Consider the following 19,073-nt stretch of genomic DNA (forward strand, 5'->3'; position numbering starts at 1 on the left):
CTTTTGCTCTCATACTAGTGTAATAGTCTTTCCTTTGGACAATTAAACTGCTGGGCTAATAAGTTCCAGTGCCAGCAGGATTGTTATTTAAGTCCTGGAGTCTGCATAGAAGAATTTCTGGCTGCTCTTAATGGATGGAGGTCTGTTAAGAGTTGAAAACCCTGCTTTTTCAAAGCCTCTCTAAAAGCAGTGTGGCAAAACAAGGAAATTTAACATCCTAACTCAGGAAAAAACAAATTGTACACTGGCATTGGTTGAAAGATCCTCCTTTTATTTTAAAACCTCTGTAAAATCAGAGCAATGGGTCAATTCCAGCATTCAGCCAATTTAATTAGCAATTTCAGAGTAATCATGGTAATGAGCCAAGTCGGCAAAGATGTCATTGGGGTTCTTGCAGTTCAGGTTGCAAAAACAAGCATTGATCCACATGATTTTCCAGGAAATCTCAGTTCCATCTGGGCAATCAAACCTCACTTCAATAGTCTTGGACTTGTAGGGCGTGCAGCACCTGTTGTCTGTGCAGATACCACAATATTTGGGTCTATAGGGACTTTTGCTGACACATCCTGAGATGGTGTAGTTCATGGGTTCATTGGCCCTGTAGACAGCCAGGCACTTCTTCCCAGGCTAAATCAGGGAACAGAAAAAGAGACTGATTAATACTCATTGCTTCATACTGACACAGGGGGATGAAAACCACCTTCCCAAGGTTTAATGTTCAGTGGGCATGATGGTGATGGGTTGGTAGTTGGAGTAGATAATCTTAGCATTTTTTTTTTTCCAACCTTAATGATTCTGTGATTCTATGAAGCTGTTAAAAGTGTTTTACAGACCGCATATAGAGGTGTGACAGGTAAACACATCTAAACACACAAATCCAGAAGCAGCAAGTAGGATACTTGCAAAATACAGTTTATAGCCATGACCAGCAGTGCAGCATCACTTTTCTGCTAGCTGAGCCTCAGATCTGCCTACAACAGCAGTGAGCAGAGCAGGCTTGGCTTGCTTTTCCTTGTAAGGAGCTTTTGGATGAAGTTAAAGCTCTCAGGGGAAGATTTTCATTCCGTCATGTTAAAGCATGGGAGGGGACATTCTGACCTCTCTGCAGCACAGTGAGTCCGCGTGTGTTCACTATTGGCCTCTCAGTTCAGAAGTGCAGCTCTCAGAGGCCAGCACACTGCCAAACAAAGGCTGACCCCATGTCCAGACAAAGTTCAAGGGAAGCATGACGAAGCGGTCCTCACCTTAATGTGCTTGGTGATATCCACCTCACAGGGCCGCATGTTGCACAGGCGGCTTTCCTTCAGGAGCCGGCACTGGTCATTGTCATTAGAAATCCTGGTGGAGATGCCCAGCCCGCAGGTCTTTGAGCAGGGACTCCAGGGTGAGGTGTGAACAATGCAGTTCTTCTGCCAGGCTTCATCCTCCCCCTCATACGCTGTAGGGACCAGATTATCGTATATTACTCATCCAGGCAGCTTTCTGTATTAAACACCCTTGCTCAAGCTCATTACCCATTCAGGCCACTAACCCAAATAATTAAATCACTACAGAGCAGCTCAGCATCCCCACCAAGCTCCTCTTGCTTTGTTATCTCCCTATCCCAACCGCCTTTGCCACTGACCTACTTGTGTCAGCCCCTCCAGCACCGCAAGCTCTCAGGGCTGGAGCTGATTTCTCTGTTTCTCTTTACAGCCTCATACAAGGAAGTCCTTGTCTGGGCCCCCAGGTGCTACCACAATGCAAACACTTTATCACAGAAGTTGGTACAGAGAAGTAATGAGATCTGATCGCACCATGAAGGGTTATTTCTGAGTCCATTCAATCGATTCCCTGCAGCAGAAAGTTGCTGACAGTCTTTGCTGTGTGGCTGAGAGGTCTGGGAAGCAGCCACTGCCTTTCATTGGAAGGGGGAGCAGCTTGAATAGCTCACAGGGAACTCAGGAACCACTTGAGAAAAGGGTGGGCTCTCTTTTGAAAGGAGCCATAGACCTCAGGTCAGGTTCCTTCACAGTCTTTGCAACATTCTCAGCTGTGCTGCTCACAACACAGCTCTGATAGAAACTCAGCTTTGCAGAGCATGCTCATTATCTTACAGTATGTTTGCGATACTAGCTATCAATTTTAAAATGCTATTTTAATAATTATATCAAATATTATGAAAGGTAACCCCACTTCTAAGATAAAAAGGTAGGTAGGGGAAGCTGTGCTGTGCCCATTCGTGTGCCATAGTCCATGCAGAGAAAAGGCAAATTTCAGTAACAGATGCTTTAAATTTGGACCTACTTTACAGCTCAAAGATTCCAGGGGCAGGAGTGAGTGATAAACTCTGGTGGTTTTAACCCACAGAAGGGAGACTAAAGATTTTTCAGGTGTTGGATTCGATGATGCTTTTTGGGTCTCTTCAAACTCAGAATATGCTATTATTATTATTATTATTATTATTGTTGTTGTTGTTGTTGTTGTTGTTGTATAACAAACATACAGTCCAAAGATGGAGAAAAAACAATGTATGTATTTATAATCGATGGAAAAATAACCAAGTTTCCTGGTCTACCACAAACAACCTGTGTCTCCTTGAGCTCTACTTTTGTGACATACTCTGTGGAATGGCGCTGATGTTACTCATGTCTCTACATTGCCTCATGGTGTTATGAGGTGTATCACACATGGCAAAGGAAGCATATCATAAGATTTAGGGACCATGCATGTGGCAAATGGTCTCACATCTGTTCAGAGAGCTAAATGATTCTCACTGTGAATGCAAGGGTGAGGAAAGAAGATACCTTATATGATATAAAAGGTTAATAATGACGCCAATCCAAGTGAACATAATTGCTAAAATCTACACAGATGCAAGGACAATTTTGCCTAGAATTGCTAGTGAATCTTCCCCCATAATAACTTGTTTCAAAGTGTATCTGAATTTGGGACTATTAAGGTAAAAGGTCTTTAAAAACATATTACTAATGCAGTACAAGCCAGAGAGAAACTCTCAGTACCAAATAAAAATGAGATCACTTTGCTTTTTGGAGGTCCAGACAGAGAAAAAATGGTAAAGTAAAAAGGGTTTCTGACATCTTGTAAGTGCCAGCAGTATGTTTATTTTCACACAAGCATGTCTGATCGATCTCACATTGCTGCTCAGGAGGTAAAGCATGTCCTGTCCTTCACTGCAAGTCATCTAAGAGTGTCTGTGCTTTGTTCACACAAATACAAGACACCTGCCAGGCCAGACAGTGTAAGCTGATAATTTTGTTGCTGACATTGACTTCAATTTAGTACAAGAGGTAATGGCCTTAAGTTATACCAGGGGAGATTCAAGTTGGGTGTTAGGAAAAATTTATTCTCAGAAAGAGTGGTGAGGTAGTAAAACAGGCTGCCCAGGGAACTGGGAGAGTCACTGTCCCTCGAGGTGTTCAAGAAATATACAGGTGTGGCACTGAGGGACACGGTTTAGTGGGCATGGTGGGGATGGGTTGATGGTTAGACTAGATGATTGTAGTGGCTTCTTCCAACCTTAATGATTCTATGACACTATGATTCAATTCCCTGATTACTGAGGGGAGATCCACCAAACTCTCACCATACCTGCAGAAGAGATGTGGCGTGGAGAAGTCTTCCTGATTTTCTTCGAGTCATCACAAACCCACTGCTCACAGCACTTCCCTGCCATCTTAATCAGTTTTGGGTTTGGGCACCAGACAAGGGGAGGGCGTGAGTTTGTGCACATGGGAATGCAGCCCACGGCCCCATTAATGCATGTGCAATTGTATTTGCAGTTGGGCTGAAATGAGTCCCCGTTATTATATCTGACTCCATTGAGGACACATCCTACACCGACAATCTCTGAAAGAAGAGAAGAAAGAGATACACAAAACACCATTAAAAGAATGCTGTCAACAAACTGTGTTAATGTGTTCCTTTTAATGCACTCTGGGATGCATTAAAAGAGTGTGGCCAGCCGGTCGAAGGAGGTGATCTTTTCCCTCTACTCTGCCCCAATGAGGCCACATTTAGAATAGTGTGCTTCAGTTCAAAAAAGACAGGAATCTCCCAGAAGGGATCCAGCAGAGGGCCACAAAGATAATAAAGGGCCTGGAGTATCTCTCGTATGAGTAAGTATGACTGAGTATGACTGAGCAATCTGGATCTGTTCCGCCTGGGGAAAAGAAGACTGAGAGGGGATTTGATAAATGTTTATAAATATCTGAAGGGAGGTAAGAGGCAAATGGATAAGTCCAGGCTCTTCTCAATGGTGTGTAGCAATAGGACAAAGAGCAAGGGCCTAAAACTTGAACATGGGAAGTTCCGTACTAACATACAGAAGAACTTCTTTACAATAAGGGTGACGGAGCACTGGAACAGGTTGCTCAGAGAGATTGTGGAGTCTCCTTCTACGGAGATATTCAAGACCCATCTGGATGCCTACCTGTGTTATCTACTGGGTATCTAATAGTACCTGCCTTAACAGGGGGTAGGACTCAATAATCTCTTGAGGTCCCTTCCAAGCCCTGCAATTCTGTGATTTACCAAGCTGCTCTCTGAGCAAAAGGAGGCAACACAGGGACATGAAAGGGCTGCAGTGTTCAGCATGATGCTGAGACAAATGTAGTCACACCATCTCAGAAACCTTTTATTCTGAATCAGTGAAAAAATAAATCCTATGATGCTCCATGGGAAAAAAAATAAATGGTATAAAATAAAATGTTTCATGCACAAAGTCTCACTTAAATGATTTCATGGCAGGCTGATAGAAGCTATTATAAGCTATTCATAGTAGGAACAACCCAATTAATTAAAATGATGTTGAGAGAAATTTGATAATTTCAGAGAATATAAGAGAGGATTACATGCAGTCTCAAATGTAATACAGATCTAGTTGACACCTGTACCCTTCCAAAGCAGCAGTAGGAAAACAGCTGAGATAGCAAAGGAGAACCTAAAATGACACTGGATTACTCTATTTAGGCGAGTAGATCCCACCCAGTTTATCACAGAACAATTTCCTTGGAAAATGAAGAAAAACACTTTAATGTTATGAAAAATATCATTTGATGCATGTTTGTAAATAAAAGCATGATCGATCAAGCTTCTTCACTGCCCTTGAGTAGGAATCTCATTGATTCATTCACAGAGCAACTTTCTTTTTCAATTTTGAAGGCATGGAAAATTATTTGAAATCGGCGGGAGAAATCAAATGGAACATTCAAGCCTCAGTTTCCTGTTTGGTCACACGGAGGCAGTGTGCACACAGAGATCAGATTGCTCATGTTTTAAGTCTGTTTGGGAATGGTCATGCTTCAGGGCCAGCACAAACTGAAATGCTGGATTAAAATCCTCAAATCTGCCTATTTGCAGAATGAGTTGAATGAAAAGATCAAACACAAATGCTTTCCTCTACACAGACAGAAAATAAATAAACAAATAGACTTGCTGGAATGCAAAGCACAGACCCAGATCTCCAGTTTGCACTTAGCTCCAATTGTGATAATGCTTTGACCTTTATATTGAAGGCTTACTCATTGGAGACAAAGCAGAGGATTCAGTTATGTTTCTGGCTGCACACAGATTATATTTCAAGAAAATTCTGTATTTCCTGTTATCTTTTTATTTGCTCTAAGGTTGCTCCTCCAGGGCTGTGCTAATTCAGCTTCCTAAATTCTACGTCCATCAAGAGGTTGATTGTGAAAACAACTCCAAACACAGACCATGTTGAAACTGCATCTAAGATGGGCAATACGGGGTACTTCACAATTCCCATCCTTGTACACACAGAGCCTACTTCTCCATCTGGATGTGTGTTCTGCACCCCACTATCCCTGCTACAGTACAGAGAAAATCCAGCAACACAAGGAGAGCTGTAGTGACTCCCAGCAGGCTCCTGTCTGATGTCTCAGACATACCTCAGCATGCCTGTCCAGATACAGCCTGAATTTCCACCCTATTTCTTTTCCTGACTCTGTTGCCAAGATCATTCAGGATCTTTATTTTCCAGAAATCTTATTGTTCCTGTAAGTCAGGCATGCCCAGGGAAGTTGTGTATACACCCACCCTGAAGCCATTCAAGGCCACATTGGACGGGGCTCTGATCAACTTGGTTTAGCAGGAGGTATCCTTTCTATAGCAGGAGAATTGGAACTAGATGGTCTTAAAGGTCCTTTCCAGCCCAAACCATTCTATGGTTCTATGATTCCATGCCTTGGATTCACTAGGTCTAGAGGTTTTGGCATCCAGCTACATAGCAAATTCCTCACAACAGTTAACCCCCAAATCCCAACTCAGGATCCCATCCTTGCCTTCAGTCACCCTACAGCCAGACAATATCTGGTTTATTCAGAGTGGAGGGATACAATCTATATACAACCTAGCACATGGAAAAGAACGTGTCAGCACATCCTGTCATCTACATCCACCCACATGCTGAAAGCAAGGGGAAGACCGCAACTTTTTGTGGTAGAGATAAGCTGTTTTACCTCCTAACTATGGAAAGTCCTAGTTTCTCATATCCCTCAGCTGTGCACACCATCATGCCCTTCACCACGTAACCAAAAATGTCAAACAGTAGGGGATATATTTTCATGACTATAGGGATGTAAAAGCACATTGGACTGGGAATCCTTCTAGATCTCACTGGACAATCTGGAGATCATCTCCTCCTACAACACACAGTTGTTGCCACAAGTGTAGTGATTGTTTGGGACTACAAATTGTGAAATCCAACTGAGAAAACAAGCGTTTAGATAAGTAAACACAGTGGAATGTGGAGTCCTTCAAAGAAGCTTAGGAAGGCTGAGGAAGCTTAGAGACAACCTCCAGCTTGTTTTCCTCTCCAACTGCAGGGCCAGCTGTATCGATATTGTTTTTGACAGATGTTTAACTAACCTGTTCTTACAGACCTCCCAAGGAGATGCTATGTTCACACCAGACAAAACATATGAATGTTCCTATATCCTCTTCTCTTTATCTTGGATCTTTGTAACCTTGAAAATCACTGTTTAAGTTTCTAGCTCCGAGAACATAGCTTCTCCGGTTATTTTGTGTATCCTACAGAAATGTGCTGTTCTTCTTTGGAAATCATTATTGGGAATAAGTCAAAAGATTTTCCATCAGCATGTTTTTCATCTAGATCCCAGTACTTCTTGTCTTTAAGGCCAGCTGCACACCTATACTTCCTACATCCCTGACCCACTACAGAACCTCTTCCTGTTACAAGGAATGTAGAGTGATCTACTTGCAGACCTGAAGGCCTTCAAATGCTGGTTACTTCTTGCTTGTGGCTGCAGCCAACTCAAAATCAAGAATTCATTTGCCATTCCTCATTCAGCCAGCTGCCCTGAGACTAAAGACAGGAAGAAAATGGTAGAGGATGAATGGAGGAGCTGCTGAATTTATAGTCAGGTATTTAATGAGATAAATTTCAGCTCAGACAGAGAGGAGCTGCCAATGTATATCTAAGTCAAAAATATATGTACATCACTTACGTGCACATACTCCTATTTCGTACCTAGGTCTGTCTCCACTGTAGTCACAGTACAGGCCCCTGTGAAAGTCACAGGTATCAGCCTCAGTGCAATTTTCTCCACGCTGCTTGGCGCACATCTTGCAGCAATCGCAGCCATCTGTGACAAGGCTGACTCCTACTGAGCACCGAGGTGGGGACTTCGGACACTCGCATGGCCACTTACAGTACTGAGTCCGTGTGTAGGCCTCTGTTGCAGCAGGGATGGTGGGGGTCATGGTGGTGGAGGTCTGGGCAATGGCCTACAAACAAAGAAACACAGCTTGGAAACTGATCCAGAGAAAAGGGGCTGTGAATCCTGTGGTGGTTAGTCCTCAATAAAAATCCCATTGGTTCCAAAGATGCTACAAGGAAACCAAAGAATAAATGTCAGAAAGGCGCTGCTCTCCCAAAAACCCCTTCAGATATCAAACAAGGACTAAGACTGCAGTTTGGACTATCATTCAAACTGCATAGACTCATATTGTTGGTACTCAGCCTTTTCCAGACCTCTCCTCCCAAAACATGTAGGAACATCTGATATATGAAATGAAGGCTTGATGAATCTGGTCTGTGTTATCCTGGGTACTTGGCTATGAGAGAGGGTATGCTGGTGTGGCAGAGGATGTTTCACCATAATTGTTGTTGCCTGTTCACTGAGATGGCACTAGAGCCTTTTGACAACTTGAAGGCTTCCTCAGGCAACAGTAGCTGCCAGGTCCCCGACCAGGTTCATCATAGAATGGTCTGGGTTAAAAAGGACCACAATTATCATCCAGTTTCAATCCCCCTGCTATGTGCAGGGTTGCCAACCACCAGACCAGGCTGCCCAGAGCCACATCCAGCCTGGCCTTGAATGCTTCCAGGGATGGAGCATCCACAACCTCCTTGGGCAACCTGTTCCAGTGTGTCACCACCCTATGTGTGAGCTTCTTCCTAGTAACTAACCTACTTCTTCCTAGTATCTGACCTAAACCTCCCCTGTCTCAGTTTAAAACCATTCCCCCTTGTCCTATCACTATCCAACCTTGTAAACAGCCATTCCCCATCCTCTTTCAAGGTACTGGAAGGCCACAGTGAGTCTCCCCAGAGCCTTCTCCAAAAGATGATAAAGTGTTGCAATTCAAATACACAGGAAAATGGGGTCTATCTGACTTCCTTCTGCTTAGGTTTATCCATATTTGTGTGGGTTTGCATTCAAAATATCCCCTCACAAGAGGACAGGAAAAAGGTCTGTTAGCCCACAAGCCTCACTGGCTTGAAGCCAGGGACCTCTTTGCTGTGAGGATGAATTAAAAACTACAGATTTTACACTATCATGAATCTCCTGAAGACGGCTTGACCATCTATTCTCTTCTTGCAATAACATTAATACAACTGCCTTCTTGTAATCTCTTAGCCCTTTAACTTGAACAGAAACAAGATTAGAGAAAAGCAAAGAGAGTCTCTGAAATAAAAATCTATCCAACTTGCTGTGAGTATTTTGATATTCAAGACCACTCACCTCTGAACAATGTTTTGCTCGCCTCCAGCCCTGTAACACAACACACATAAAACTGAGTTTTCTGAGAGATTCCCAGTGCTAAGCAATGAAGCTAAACTCCAGCTATAATATTTTAAAAAACGAATAAAAAAGACATGCATTTCTTTTAATCATCCTCATTCTTATCCATCCTTTGTAGTTTTCAAACACACACATTCAACAGAGATGCTCTCCTTCAGTCCTAAATTAGAAACTTTCCCCACTGACAAGATTTGAGAGCTGCAAAAAATACACGTGTAACTCTACAAGGTGCAGAGAACAAGGAAAGACCAGGTCTAACAACTACTAAGGTAATCCCATCCATTCCTGACTATCTTGTACTGCTGTGACAGTGCACTCCTTGCCCTCCCCAAAACTCCCACCCCACACCCAGCCTGATCGTTGTGACCTAATTAAGGCCTAGTGCACACACTGAGATGGAAAAGACCTTGTTCTTGGGACTAGTAACAATCAAGGATGTTCAAACACCTGATAACAGACACCTGGTTCAAGAAAACCAGTTCTAAATTGTATGACTGTGTGTCAGTCATCTTACCCAAAGATAGCAAGCAGTCTAAGAACCCCTGGAAGAGTTCTCCTTGCAAGCATCTGGCTGCACACCAGAATCTCCCCTACAGTAGGTGCAACTCTCATTGTTACTTAACATGTGTGCAGAGATTCATTCATGGCATGGTAATGTCTTGCTGACAGCTCCTCTGAGATTAATTGTTTTTAAACTATACTTGCTTCACTAAGATTTGAGCTTAGATTCATTTTTCACCCCGCACCCTTTGTGTAGCGAATAATCGAGGATATCTAGCCATTTCAAATCTTGTTAAGTCATTGTTCAAATTACCATCTTATATCCATACCAATAGATAAATCTCTGCCTTCCTCTTACAAGTGAAGTGTGCAGTGCTTTAGTCTCCTCCCACAACAACTGTTCTATATATTCTCCAATGTATTATTCTCTTTACAGTGTCAAATGTCTCAAAAAAAAAAAAGGAGGGGGGGGGGCCTTGGGGGGGGGAGGGGGGAGAGGGAGAGAGAGGGGGGAATGTCTTTCCATTCACTCCAACCAAAGGCTTTGTTGGGAAAAGCACCCCTAAGAATTGCCACTGCTACTGCTGTATTTGAAGATGTGTTTAAGTATCTTAGTAATTAGTTATCCTTTATGTAGAACACTCAATTGTTAACTCATTGCTAATCTCTGCCAAATAGGCACTGTGTTTGCTCTGGGCATCAATCCCAAATCCATTAAGGCCTCCTTTACACAGAGCTGGCCTTAAAGTTGGCTTAAAATCACATTTAAACTCATGTTTAAACTAAGACATACCAATATAATTTATTCCCACTTTAAAGCTCCTTAACGCTGCCAAAGTTGTTAACAGAGGACCCGTCCAGAACAATGAAAAGCCCTGTCCCTTTAATGGTATTTTTCATTCCACTCCGAATACTTTGAGAAGATTCAATAATCTGTCACTTGAGAAGCCTCTTCAAGTGCAATAAACCTATTTACTTTGTTGCTGATGAGTAAGAAAGTGTTTAATCAAATCCAGATAGGCAGACAAAAGTCATGCAGCTATTTAAAGGGCCTGTTGCTATGGCCCAACCCGGTAAGTAAATCCCTACCAAGACCATTGTTTCTACTGTTAATAAAAGCAAGCAAACAGCTCTGTGTGTAGATACATAAAATGTCTGTTAATCAACACACAAAAGGTAATCAGTAAATCCTGTCAGTCCAGTGATTATAGTTAATAGATGAGGGTTAAGACTGAGTACTTGTAAAGGACTTGTAAAGGCTCAGTCAGCACCATATATTCCTTGAAAGGTGTCCATCACGCACCAGAGCAAGTGTGCTACCTGTGCGGCTTCCAAGCCTTCTTCCTCCACCCTCCTGGTCCCCTTTGCTATAAAAGAAGCAGTCCTACAGATTTATAAAATTCTTGGCCTTTTGTCATGGCCATCTGTGAGATATCTAAATCCCTTTGGAAAAGTCATTCAGCCCCTCTACTGCAGCACCTCAGAGCCTTTGGGATACAAAATGTTCCTGTTAATAGGAATGATGATTAAGTCACAGTAAGTATTTTCTAAAAACTATAATAAAACCCATCATTCCCATGGGTGTTATCAAAACCATACAGTAATGGTTCTCATCAACGGGTCGTCCTTACCAAAATCAGAGCAGAATAAAGAACAACAACAAAAAGCCCACAATTCAACAAAAACTTCACGTACATTACCATTTCAAGAGCCATGTCTTAAGGGTCAATATAATACATAGGAAGACAATTATTTTGGATGAAATTCAACACGAGAATGAGGAGAAATGTAATAACGGTGCTGGGGATTTGAAAAGAAGTATTTGCAGACATTAGGAAATAGGAAAACTGTCTGCTAGGAAATATGTTTATTTTCCAGATACTGGTAATTAAGTTCATTTTTATAACTAATCTTCAAAGTTGGAGTTCATGAATCTGTTGTGTTGGATGCCGAGGAGAAGATATTCCACTGCAACTTATTAACAAGGTCTAATTATGTTGCTACTGGGGATAAAAATCCATTCTCACTGACTGAAATGTTTCTCATCCTGCCATAACCGATAACGCTTGTTTAGCCTCTCTCCTAATTTATGCTAGGCAAACACCAAAATCATTTCTTTTTGTATCAACAGATAATAATATTTCACTAGTGATGAATTCCTGATAATTTCTGTGTTCACATTTAAGAAAAGAGAAGAAGCAAAAAAAATCAATACTTGTAATAGCCATGAGTTCTATTACACAGATTTTTAAGATCAGATATGGATACCAGAGGTTTTGCAGCATATTCTGCCTACTGGAAAGGTGTATTTCCAATCTGTTGGAAAACACCATAGAAGTAAGATTGTTTTATTCTTTAAAGTTGGAAAGACAAAGATGCAGTGTTGAAATTAATGCCTACAGCCCAAATTGCAAGAGATACAGCAACACTTTTACATAATATAAGAGAATATGTCAAGTTTTCTTTTTAGAATAAAGGCTGATACACTGCAATCTATTCCTTTCCTTCCACTTCTTATGGAGTTTTAGAAGCACATTTGTGTGTATTCATTTAACTTTTCCAGCACTGTAAGATCTTACTCTTAAAATCTTTCTCTTTCAGGTAATTTTTATCTCAAGACAAGGTAGGTAAAAGGAGGGAAAAGTTATCAGTGTTCTTCCCCTCTATTTTATTGATGAGCTAAAAGGCAGACTACTTTTATTTTCCAACTATAGAGCACCTCAAAGGAGTATTTTTAAGCTACATTTCCAATACTGCCTTCCTGAACATGCTTGAGAAATCACCAATGGAAGAATGAGACACAAACTGGATTATCTCGTGTCCTCCACCTCTGGCACACTCATAAGAGAAAGATGTTGATGTGGAGACCTTTTTTATAGTATCCTCCTTATTATAAAAAGGAGATTATGTGATCAAATCACCTGATTTGCAGACTACCAGTAACAGCCTTGCTGGTTGGATTTGTGCACCCAGTGCTGTCAGCAGCAGCTCATCACTCTTTAGAAATAATTATATTTCAGATCAGCACTCCTCAGCCAGGACACTGAAGTTAATAGCAACACTTTAAGTGGACACCTAGGCATGCGTATCTGAGGAAAGGACTGTGAATTCGTCCAGTGAATTCCTCCAGGTGGTGCATCTGCTTTCTCCTGGTTCCACCTACTGGTTGAACTGTTTAGTCAGCCCTAGCAGTCAAGCCAACTCTACGCACAATGTGCAGCTCCAAATGTTCTCACAGACTCAAAGCTCTTTGAAAATCACCCCAGGAGACTCACATTGAGAGAGCTGCATCATCCCCATACCAACCTGATGCAATGATGTTCACAGGGGAACACGGGTTGGAGCTTAATAAAGAAGTCAAAATGATATATATATGTGTATATACATGTGAATCTATATAAAAAGAATATATGCAATGAGGCAACATACCCTTCCATCTCTGAGCACCATCACTGGAAAAGCACAGAGATTGCTTAGTGTAAACCCAATAGAAAGAAAACCATCCCCCCTAACCCCCCTTTTTTTTTGAGACATTTGACCCTGTAAAGAGAATAATACATCAGAGAATATATAGAACAGTGCATAATGCTGATTTTTCACCTGCTTTAACCACATTTGGGATCAAGCATTACCTTTCAATTCTGCAGTTAATAAGGGAGTGGTATTATGTGGATATCTGAATGGTAGGCAAATCCCCAGTGGGAGTGGAGCGATTTTATCAGTCTCTCTAAAAGCATTGTGAAAATCATGTTTAGAGACAATGTAAATCAAAACATTTTCACCCCATTCACAGAATGTATGTATGTCTACCATGAAAACATGCAAGAAAAAAAGCAATTTTATTTTGACTTTAATAGAAATGTGAGAGCTCTGTTGAGGATCCAGTTTGAAAACCTTAAGAATCCTGCTGCTTCCTAACATATGAAGAGCAAAAAATTGTATTATTTTGCTGTTTAAATTATTTTTTCTAAACAGTTCAAGACTCATTGATGGAGTAATCTTGAATTCAGTTAAGTTGAAGAAAAGGCTCAAAGGCACTTTGTAAAGGGACAGCTTTTATTTCACCATAAGGTCACTAAGATCATCTGGTCCAATTGTCGACCCATCACCACCATGCCCACTATACCATGTCCTTCAGTACCACATCTACACTTCCTTGAACACATGCAGAGGTGGTGACTCTACCACCTCCTTGTGCAGCCTGTTCCAGTGCCTCACCACTCTTTCAGAGAAGAAATTTTTCCTAAAATCCAACCTGGCACAACTTGTCCCTTGGCACAACTTAAGGCCATTACCACTTGTTCCATCACAAGTTGTCTGCAAAAAGATGCTGACTCTCTTCTTGCCATTCCCTCCTTTCACAGAGCTGTAGAGAGAAATAAGGTCTCCTCTGAGCCTCCTCTTTCCCAGAATGAATAATTCCAGTTCCCTCAGCTTTTCCTCAAAAGACTTGTGTTCCAGACCCCTCAAAGCTTCTTTGCCCCACTCTGGACACACTCCAGGACCTCAATGTCTGCCTTGTAGTGAGAGGCATAAAACTGAACACTGTATTCAAGGTACAGCCTCACGAGAGCAGAGTACAAAGTGATGATCACTTCTCTAACCCTACACTATTTATGATACAAGTCAGGATGCCATTGTCCTTCTTGTCCACAATGAGACCACTGCTAGTTCATATTCAGCCAGATGTCAACTAACACCTGGCTCAAACCAGGCCATCAAGGTACAAATTTGTCTTTTGGTTTGACTCAGTTTGAAATTTTGAGCTGAATATTGCTGAATATTTGCATTACTATTATATTCAAGACAGAAGGGTTGAGAAAGAACCAGTTCTTACTGCTAGATCAGCAGGAAACACAGTGCTATTGGGTTTTTCTTGTTGTCATACTCTCACAGCAAGTCCCCAAATCTCTGTGAATGCTCAGCAACTATCACAAGATAATACTAATGATAAGTGAGCCAGCATCAAGACAGAGATATGAATCAGATTCTGCAGGACACATAACAGGAAGAGGAAAATATGATTACTGGGGACTCAGCTTCTCCAGAGCACCCATGCGTTTCTAGATACCTTCTTAAAACTGATCTCAGACATGAAATCTTCAAAATGTATTGTAAACTGGTGGATCCTGAACCCAGAAAATGTAAGACAGTTATCAAATAAGATATCAAGTGCCAGATGGATTAATTCTTGCAGGCTGAGCAGAAAGGAACATTCTTCATGAAGCACAACATTCAATAGCTTAAGAAAATAAAAAATCCACAGTGAGTCAACCATTAATATTTTTGAGATTTGCAAGTGATGAAAAACCAACTTCCCATAACTTCATTTTGGAAAATATATCTGTGGGAAGAATGTAGGCAGATGTTTGAAATATCCTTTTCTAACTCAGTTCAGACGATTGAAGAGTAAAGATCATATACGCTCACTGTTTTGCCAAAATATTGCTTATATTGGCAAACTCAGTGTAGTCTTGTGTTTTCTTTACTTTTTATCGTGGAGTGTTCAGAATGAAAGAACTTCCCTCATAGAAAGCAACCTGATGTTTTGTAAGCATTCTTCCAGTAAGAGTAGTACTTCCTTAGAATACAGTGACCTAAAAATGTTTGGACATCATTAACAAGTTGACACGGCCACCACATACTCCATTAATTAGGGCATTAAACAACATTTTCTGTGTTCTGAAAACATTTCAAAGTCTTGTGCTGCACATGTTCCATCTGTGCAGCTAATGAGCTCATGTGGTAAAACTAGCTTGAACAAGAGTTCAAAAATTAATGGGGAACATCTGGAGAAGCAACAGAGAAGAGATTCCAGAAGAGAAGAACAGGCACACTTCAATTTTAGGAAAGTAGAGCACAGAATAATGAGAGTGCATTTGGACCATCCAAGGTCATAAGGTTACAAATCATCCTAAAACAGAACAGAACAAGATGCTGACAAATGAGTCATGGGCTGGGTGACAAAAACAGTATCATAGTTCCAGTTCCCACACAGGACCAGACTATTTTGGCAGAGGTTTTACTTTGCAATTAGCCATGTTCTGCATTTGCTTATCTCATATTATTCATTACATAAAGTCATTACCTTGACTCAACGGGAAGATGCTTTCTTTCCTCTTACTCTTACACTCTGTTCCAAGCCATGCAAAAAAAAAAAAAAAAAAAAAAAAAAAAAAAAAAAAAAAAAAAAAAAAAGGTAAAGACAGAAGTTCCACTTTTTTTTTTTTTTTTCCATTATTTTTTTTCCTTGTCAAGAACAGCAAAAGTTTGGTGGCAGTTTTCTAAATTATCTTAGTTTTCATAATTCTTCTATTTGAATCAGAAGTCTGAATTTTGAGTGTCAGCAGTTTTCCAGTTCAGAACTGTTGGACTCAAAACAACTTTTCATTTCAAAACTTTATCATTCAAATCTGAAACATTTTGCTTGAACTAAAGCCAGCCATTCCCCAGGGATGATGACGAACTGATGAAATTGTGTTTCTACTTCCTTTAAATAACAGGTTTCCTCCCTTGTCAAGCTTCCACTGCTTAGCTTTGGCTTTCCATGTTGATCACTTGTTATTCTTCAGATGTCTTCCTGAAGTCCATACAAAGGGCTAACAACTTGCTTTCTTCTTCTCATGGCTTAATAGGTCAGATGGAATACAGAAATTAATCCAGTCTTGGTGAGATCATAGAATCATAGAATCACAGAATCATAGAATCACAAGGTTGGAAAGGACCTACAAGATCATCTAGTCCAAACATCCTCCCTTTACCATACCTACAGAAAACCACTAAACCATATCTCCTAGCTCCCTATTCAGACACCTCTTGAACACTGCCAGGGATGGCGACTCCACCACCTCCCTGGGCAGACATTCCAGTACCTGACCATGCTCTGAGAAAAAAATTTCCTTCTTATGTCCAGTCTAACCCTCATCTGATACAACTTGTGGCCATTTCCTCGGGTTCTGTTTGTTGCCTGGAAGAAGAGGCCAAGCCCTTCCTCATCACATTATTTCGCTGCCTGGACTTCAGTTTTGGGCCCTTGCTTTAAGTGGGATATCAAGGAAATAGGCATCAGAAGACGGCAAACAAGATGGTCAGAGTCTTAAAGATCATAATTTGAGGCAAGATGCTGAGGGAACTGGGTTTCTAGAATCTGGCAAAGAGGCTGACTGGTATCAATCCATAGCTGCTTGAAGGTGAGCAAATATATCATAATCAAATTCTTCTCAGTGGTAGCAGAAGGCATATATATGGACAGTATCCACAAAATTCATTCAGCAAGCCTTTGTCTGAACACCAGGAAGGCCACATCTTGACAAGGAGGTAAGTGTAACACTGGGAAAGGTCGTCCTGTGGGTCTGAATTCTCCATCTTTGGCTGCTGGGACTAGAGTCCTCCAGAGGGCACAGGCAACCACAATTTCTGGTACCGTGTGATTGCACGCCTTGTCAAAATCATTTGCAGAATAGGTCCACAAGCCAAACCAGTTCAGTTCTGCCTTTAGCTAGCTCAAGTCCTGTTCTGGCACACAAAAGTAAAAAACTATTTTTTTGTTGTTGTTAAATAATACATTTAATACAGACAAACATATCCTATTTTGTAGATACATCTCTTCTTCATAAGCACAGCCAAATATCTTATTTGGCAGCTAATTATTATTTTATCTGATAACAGGAAACATACCATATGCCTGGTTTTGTAGCTGGAGGATTTCAAGACAATAGAAGGAAAGTGAATCTGCCACTGCTGCTCTAATGGCCCTTTGGGAACACATGGCATGTGAAGATTAATCCCCCAGAAATGTAGCTACCATTTAATGTGGTGTCATACCACAGAGTCAAAGCCACCTCAAAACTTTCAGTGAAAGATGAGCAGTAAGGCTGCATTGCTAAATCCTCATGGTTGAGCTAAAAGCAGATGGAACTTACAAGTTGTCTGAATAAACAGTATCATTTCCAAACAAACAGTATCATCTCCAGGCAAAGAGTCCCATAGTGAAAGGGTATTTTTGCTCCAAGAATGGCATATTTGGGTACCTGATTAAATCTGTTAGACAGAGAATGCAGATGAAAGACATATGGGTCAGTAACATTCTTAGGACAAGCGGAAGATGCCAGCCCCTCATATGCTCTAGACAGACTTGAAACTATTTCAAGACTAGAATGACCAAGCTTAGAATTATATGCTTTATTCTACCCTTTGCCAGGCAAAACTGTGGCAAAATCTTCTGTAGCATCAGAAGTGAATCAGTGTGCAGAGAGTATGGCAGCATTAGTAGCTTTGAAGCAAAGATATCCACATCATGATCTACAACAGCCTAGTTATCTGATCTCTGACATTACTGTCTTTCTGGGTGAATAATGGTTCAGAGTACTGATAAAGCTTAGCTCTGTTATGCTTCTGTTTCCATCCTCTAATTTCCCACTGCAGAGACATCCTGATTTCTCTGAAGGCACAGGAACAAGTGATCTGTAAGGATGTATAGCAAACAGGTGCTTTTTACTCAGCCAGATGGCAAAGCAGAGCTGTGGTATATAGAGCGCTCAGTTGATGAGAGGGAGTTAGGGGAGATATTTTCATCCAAAAGAGGAGAATGTATTGCCAGGAAAGTGGGAAGAGGAATAAGCTGCAGAATTCTCCAATGGGAGTTTGTACCAGATGACCTTTAAAGGGACATTTCCAAATCAAACATTTCTATAAATTATCCTTTGCATCCTCTGGAAACTAATCTGGCCCTTATTTAACATATATAGTATCACTATACTTGGAGGCCTCGTGATACTTCCACGTCTGTACTGTGAAAGGTTTAGATGATATCACTCATGATGAAAACCCTTGAGAACCAAACAGATAATTTTCCAAACATAAGAGACAGATACTTGTAGGAAGAACAGAATTTCCTTTACTCAGAAACATAGAACAGAATCATAGAATCATACATACATTTGAGTTGGAAGGGGCTTTTAAGGGTCATCTAGTCCAACCTTCCTGCACTGAACAGGGACACCTAGATCAGGTTGCTATGAGCCCCATACAGACTGACCTTAAATGTCTCCAGGGACAGGACAACCACCACCTCTCTGGCAACCTGTTTCAGTGCTTCACCTTCCTTATCATAAATAAATAAATAAATAAATAAATAAATATCATTTATTTATTTATTTATTTTACATTGTATTTGGCCTGAATCTCCTCTCTTTTAGTTTGAATCCATTTCCCCTTGTCCTATCACAAGAGGTTATGTTAAAGAGACTCTATTATAGCTTCTCTGTCTACCGAAAAGTCTACTAAATCATCAGTTCTCATTACTTGCAGGTAGAAATGAGTACAAGGCCTATTAGATGGAGGGAAAACAAGTTCCCGTGATTAGTATAAATGATCAGAGAATCACAGAATGGCCTGGGTTAGAAGGGACATAAAGGATCATAAAGTTCTAACTCCCCTGCCATAGGCAGGCTTGCCAACCACTAGATCAAGTACTAGGTCAGATTGTCCAGGGCCCCAATCTAGTAA

At 41.0% G+C, this 19,073-nt stretch overlaps 1 protein-coding gene across 3 annotated transcripts in view; it reads right to left on the bottom strand.

Moving 5' to 3' along the window:
- Window positions 1-252: 252 nt before the first annotated feature.
- CCN4 (cellular communication network factor 4) overlaps window positions 253-19,073 on the bottom strand; it is a 38,484-nt gene continuing 19,663 nt past the window's right edge. Inside the window, exons 2-7 of one of the 3 annotated variants that reach the window (XM_072329438.1) lie at window positions 9,006-9,035; window positions 7,689-7,764; window positions 7,485-7,543; window positions 3,592-3,849; window positions 1,245-1,438; window positions 311-627 (exon numbers count right to left, since the gene is read on the bottom strand). In XM_072329438.1, the coding sequence (XP_072185539.1) occupies window positions 328-627; window positions 1,245-1,438; window positions 3,592-3,849; window positions 7,485-7,543; window positions 7,689-7,764; window positions 9,006-9,035 (917 nt within the window). In that variant the 3' untranslated portion in view covers window positions 311-327. Of the gene's footprint in view, window positions 628-1,244; window positions 1,439-3,591; window positions 3,850-7,484; window positions 7,765-9,005; window positions 9,036-19,073 lie in introns of all 3 variants that reach the window. The other 2 variants (XM_072329435.1, XM_072329436.1) reach the window with 2 other exon arrangements.

This window comes from Excalfactoria chinensis, chromosome 2 (assembly GCF_039878825.1).
Source record: "Excalfactoria chinensis isolate bCotChi1 chromosome 2, bCotChi1.hap2, whole genome shotgun sequence".
NCBI classification, from domain to species: domain Eukaryota; kingdom Metazoa; phylum Chordata; class Aves; order Galliformes; family Phasianidae; genus Excalfactoria; species Excalfactoria chinensis.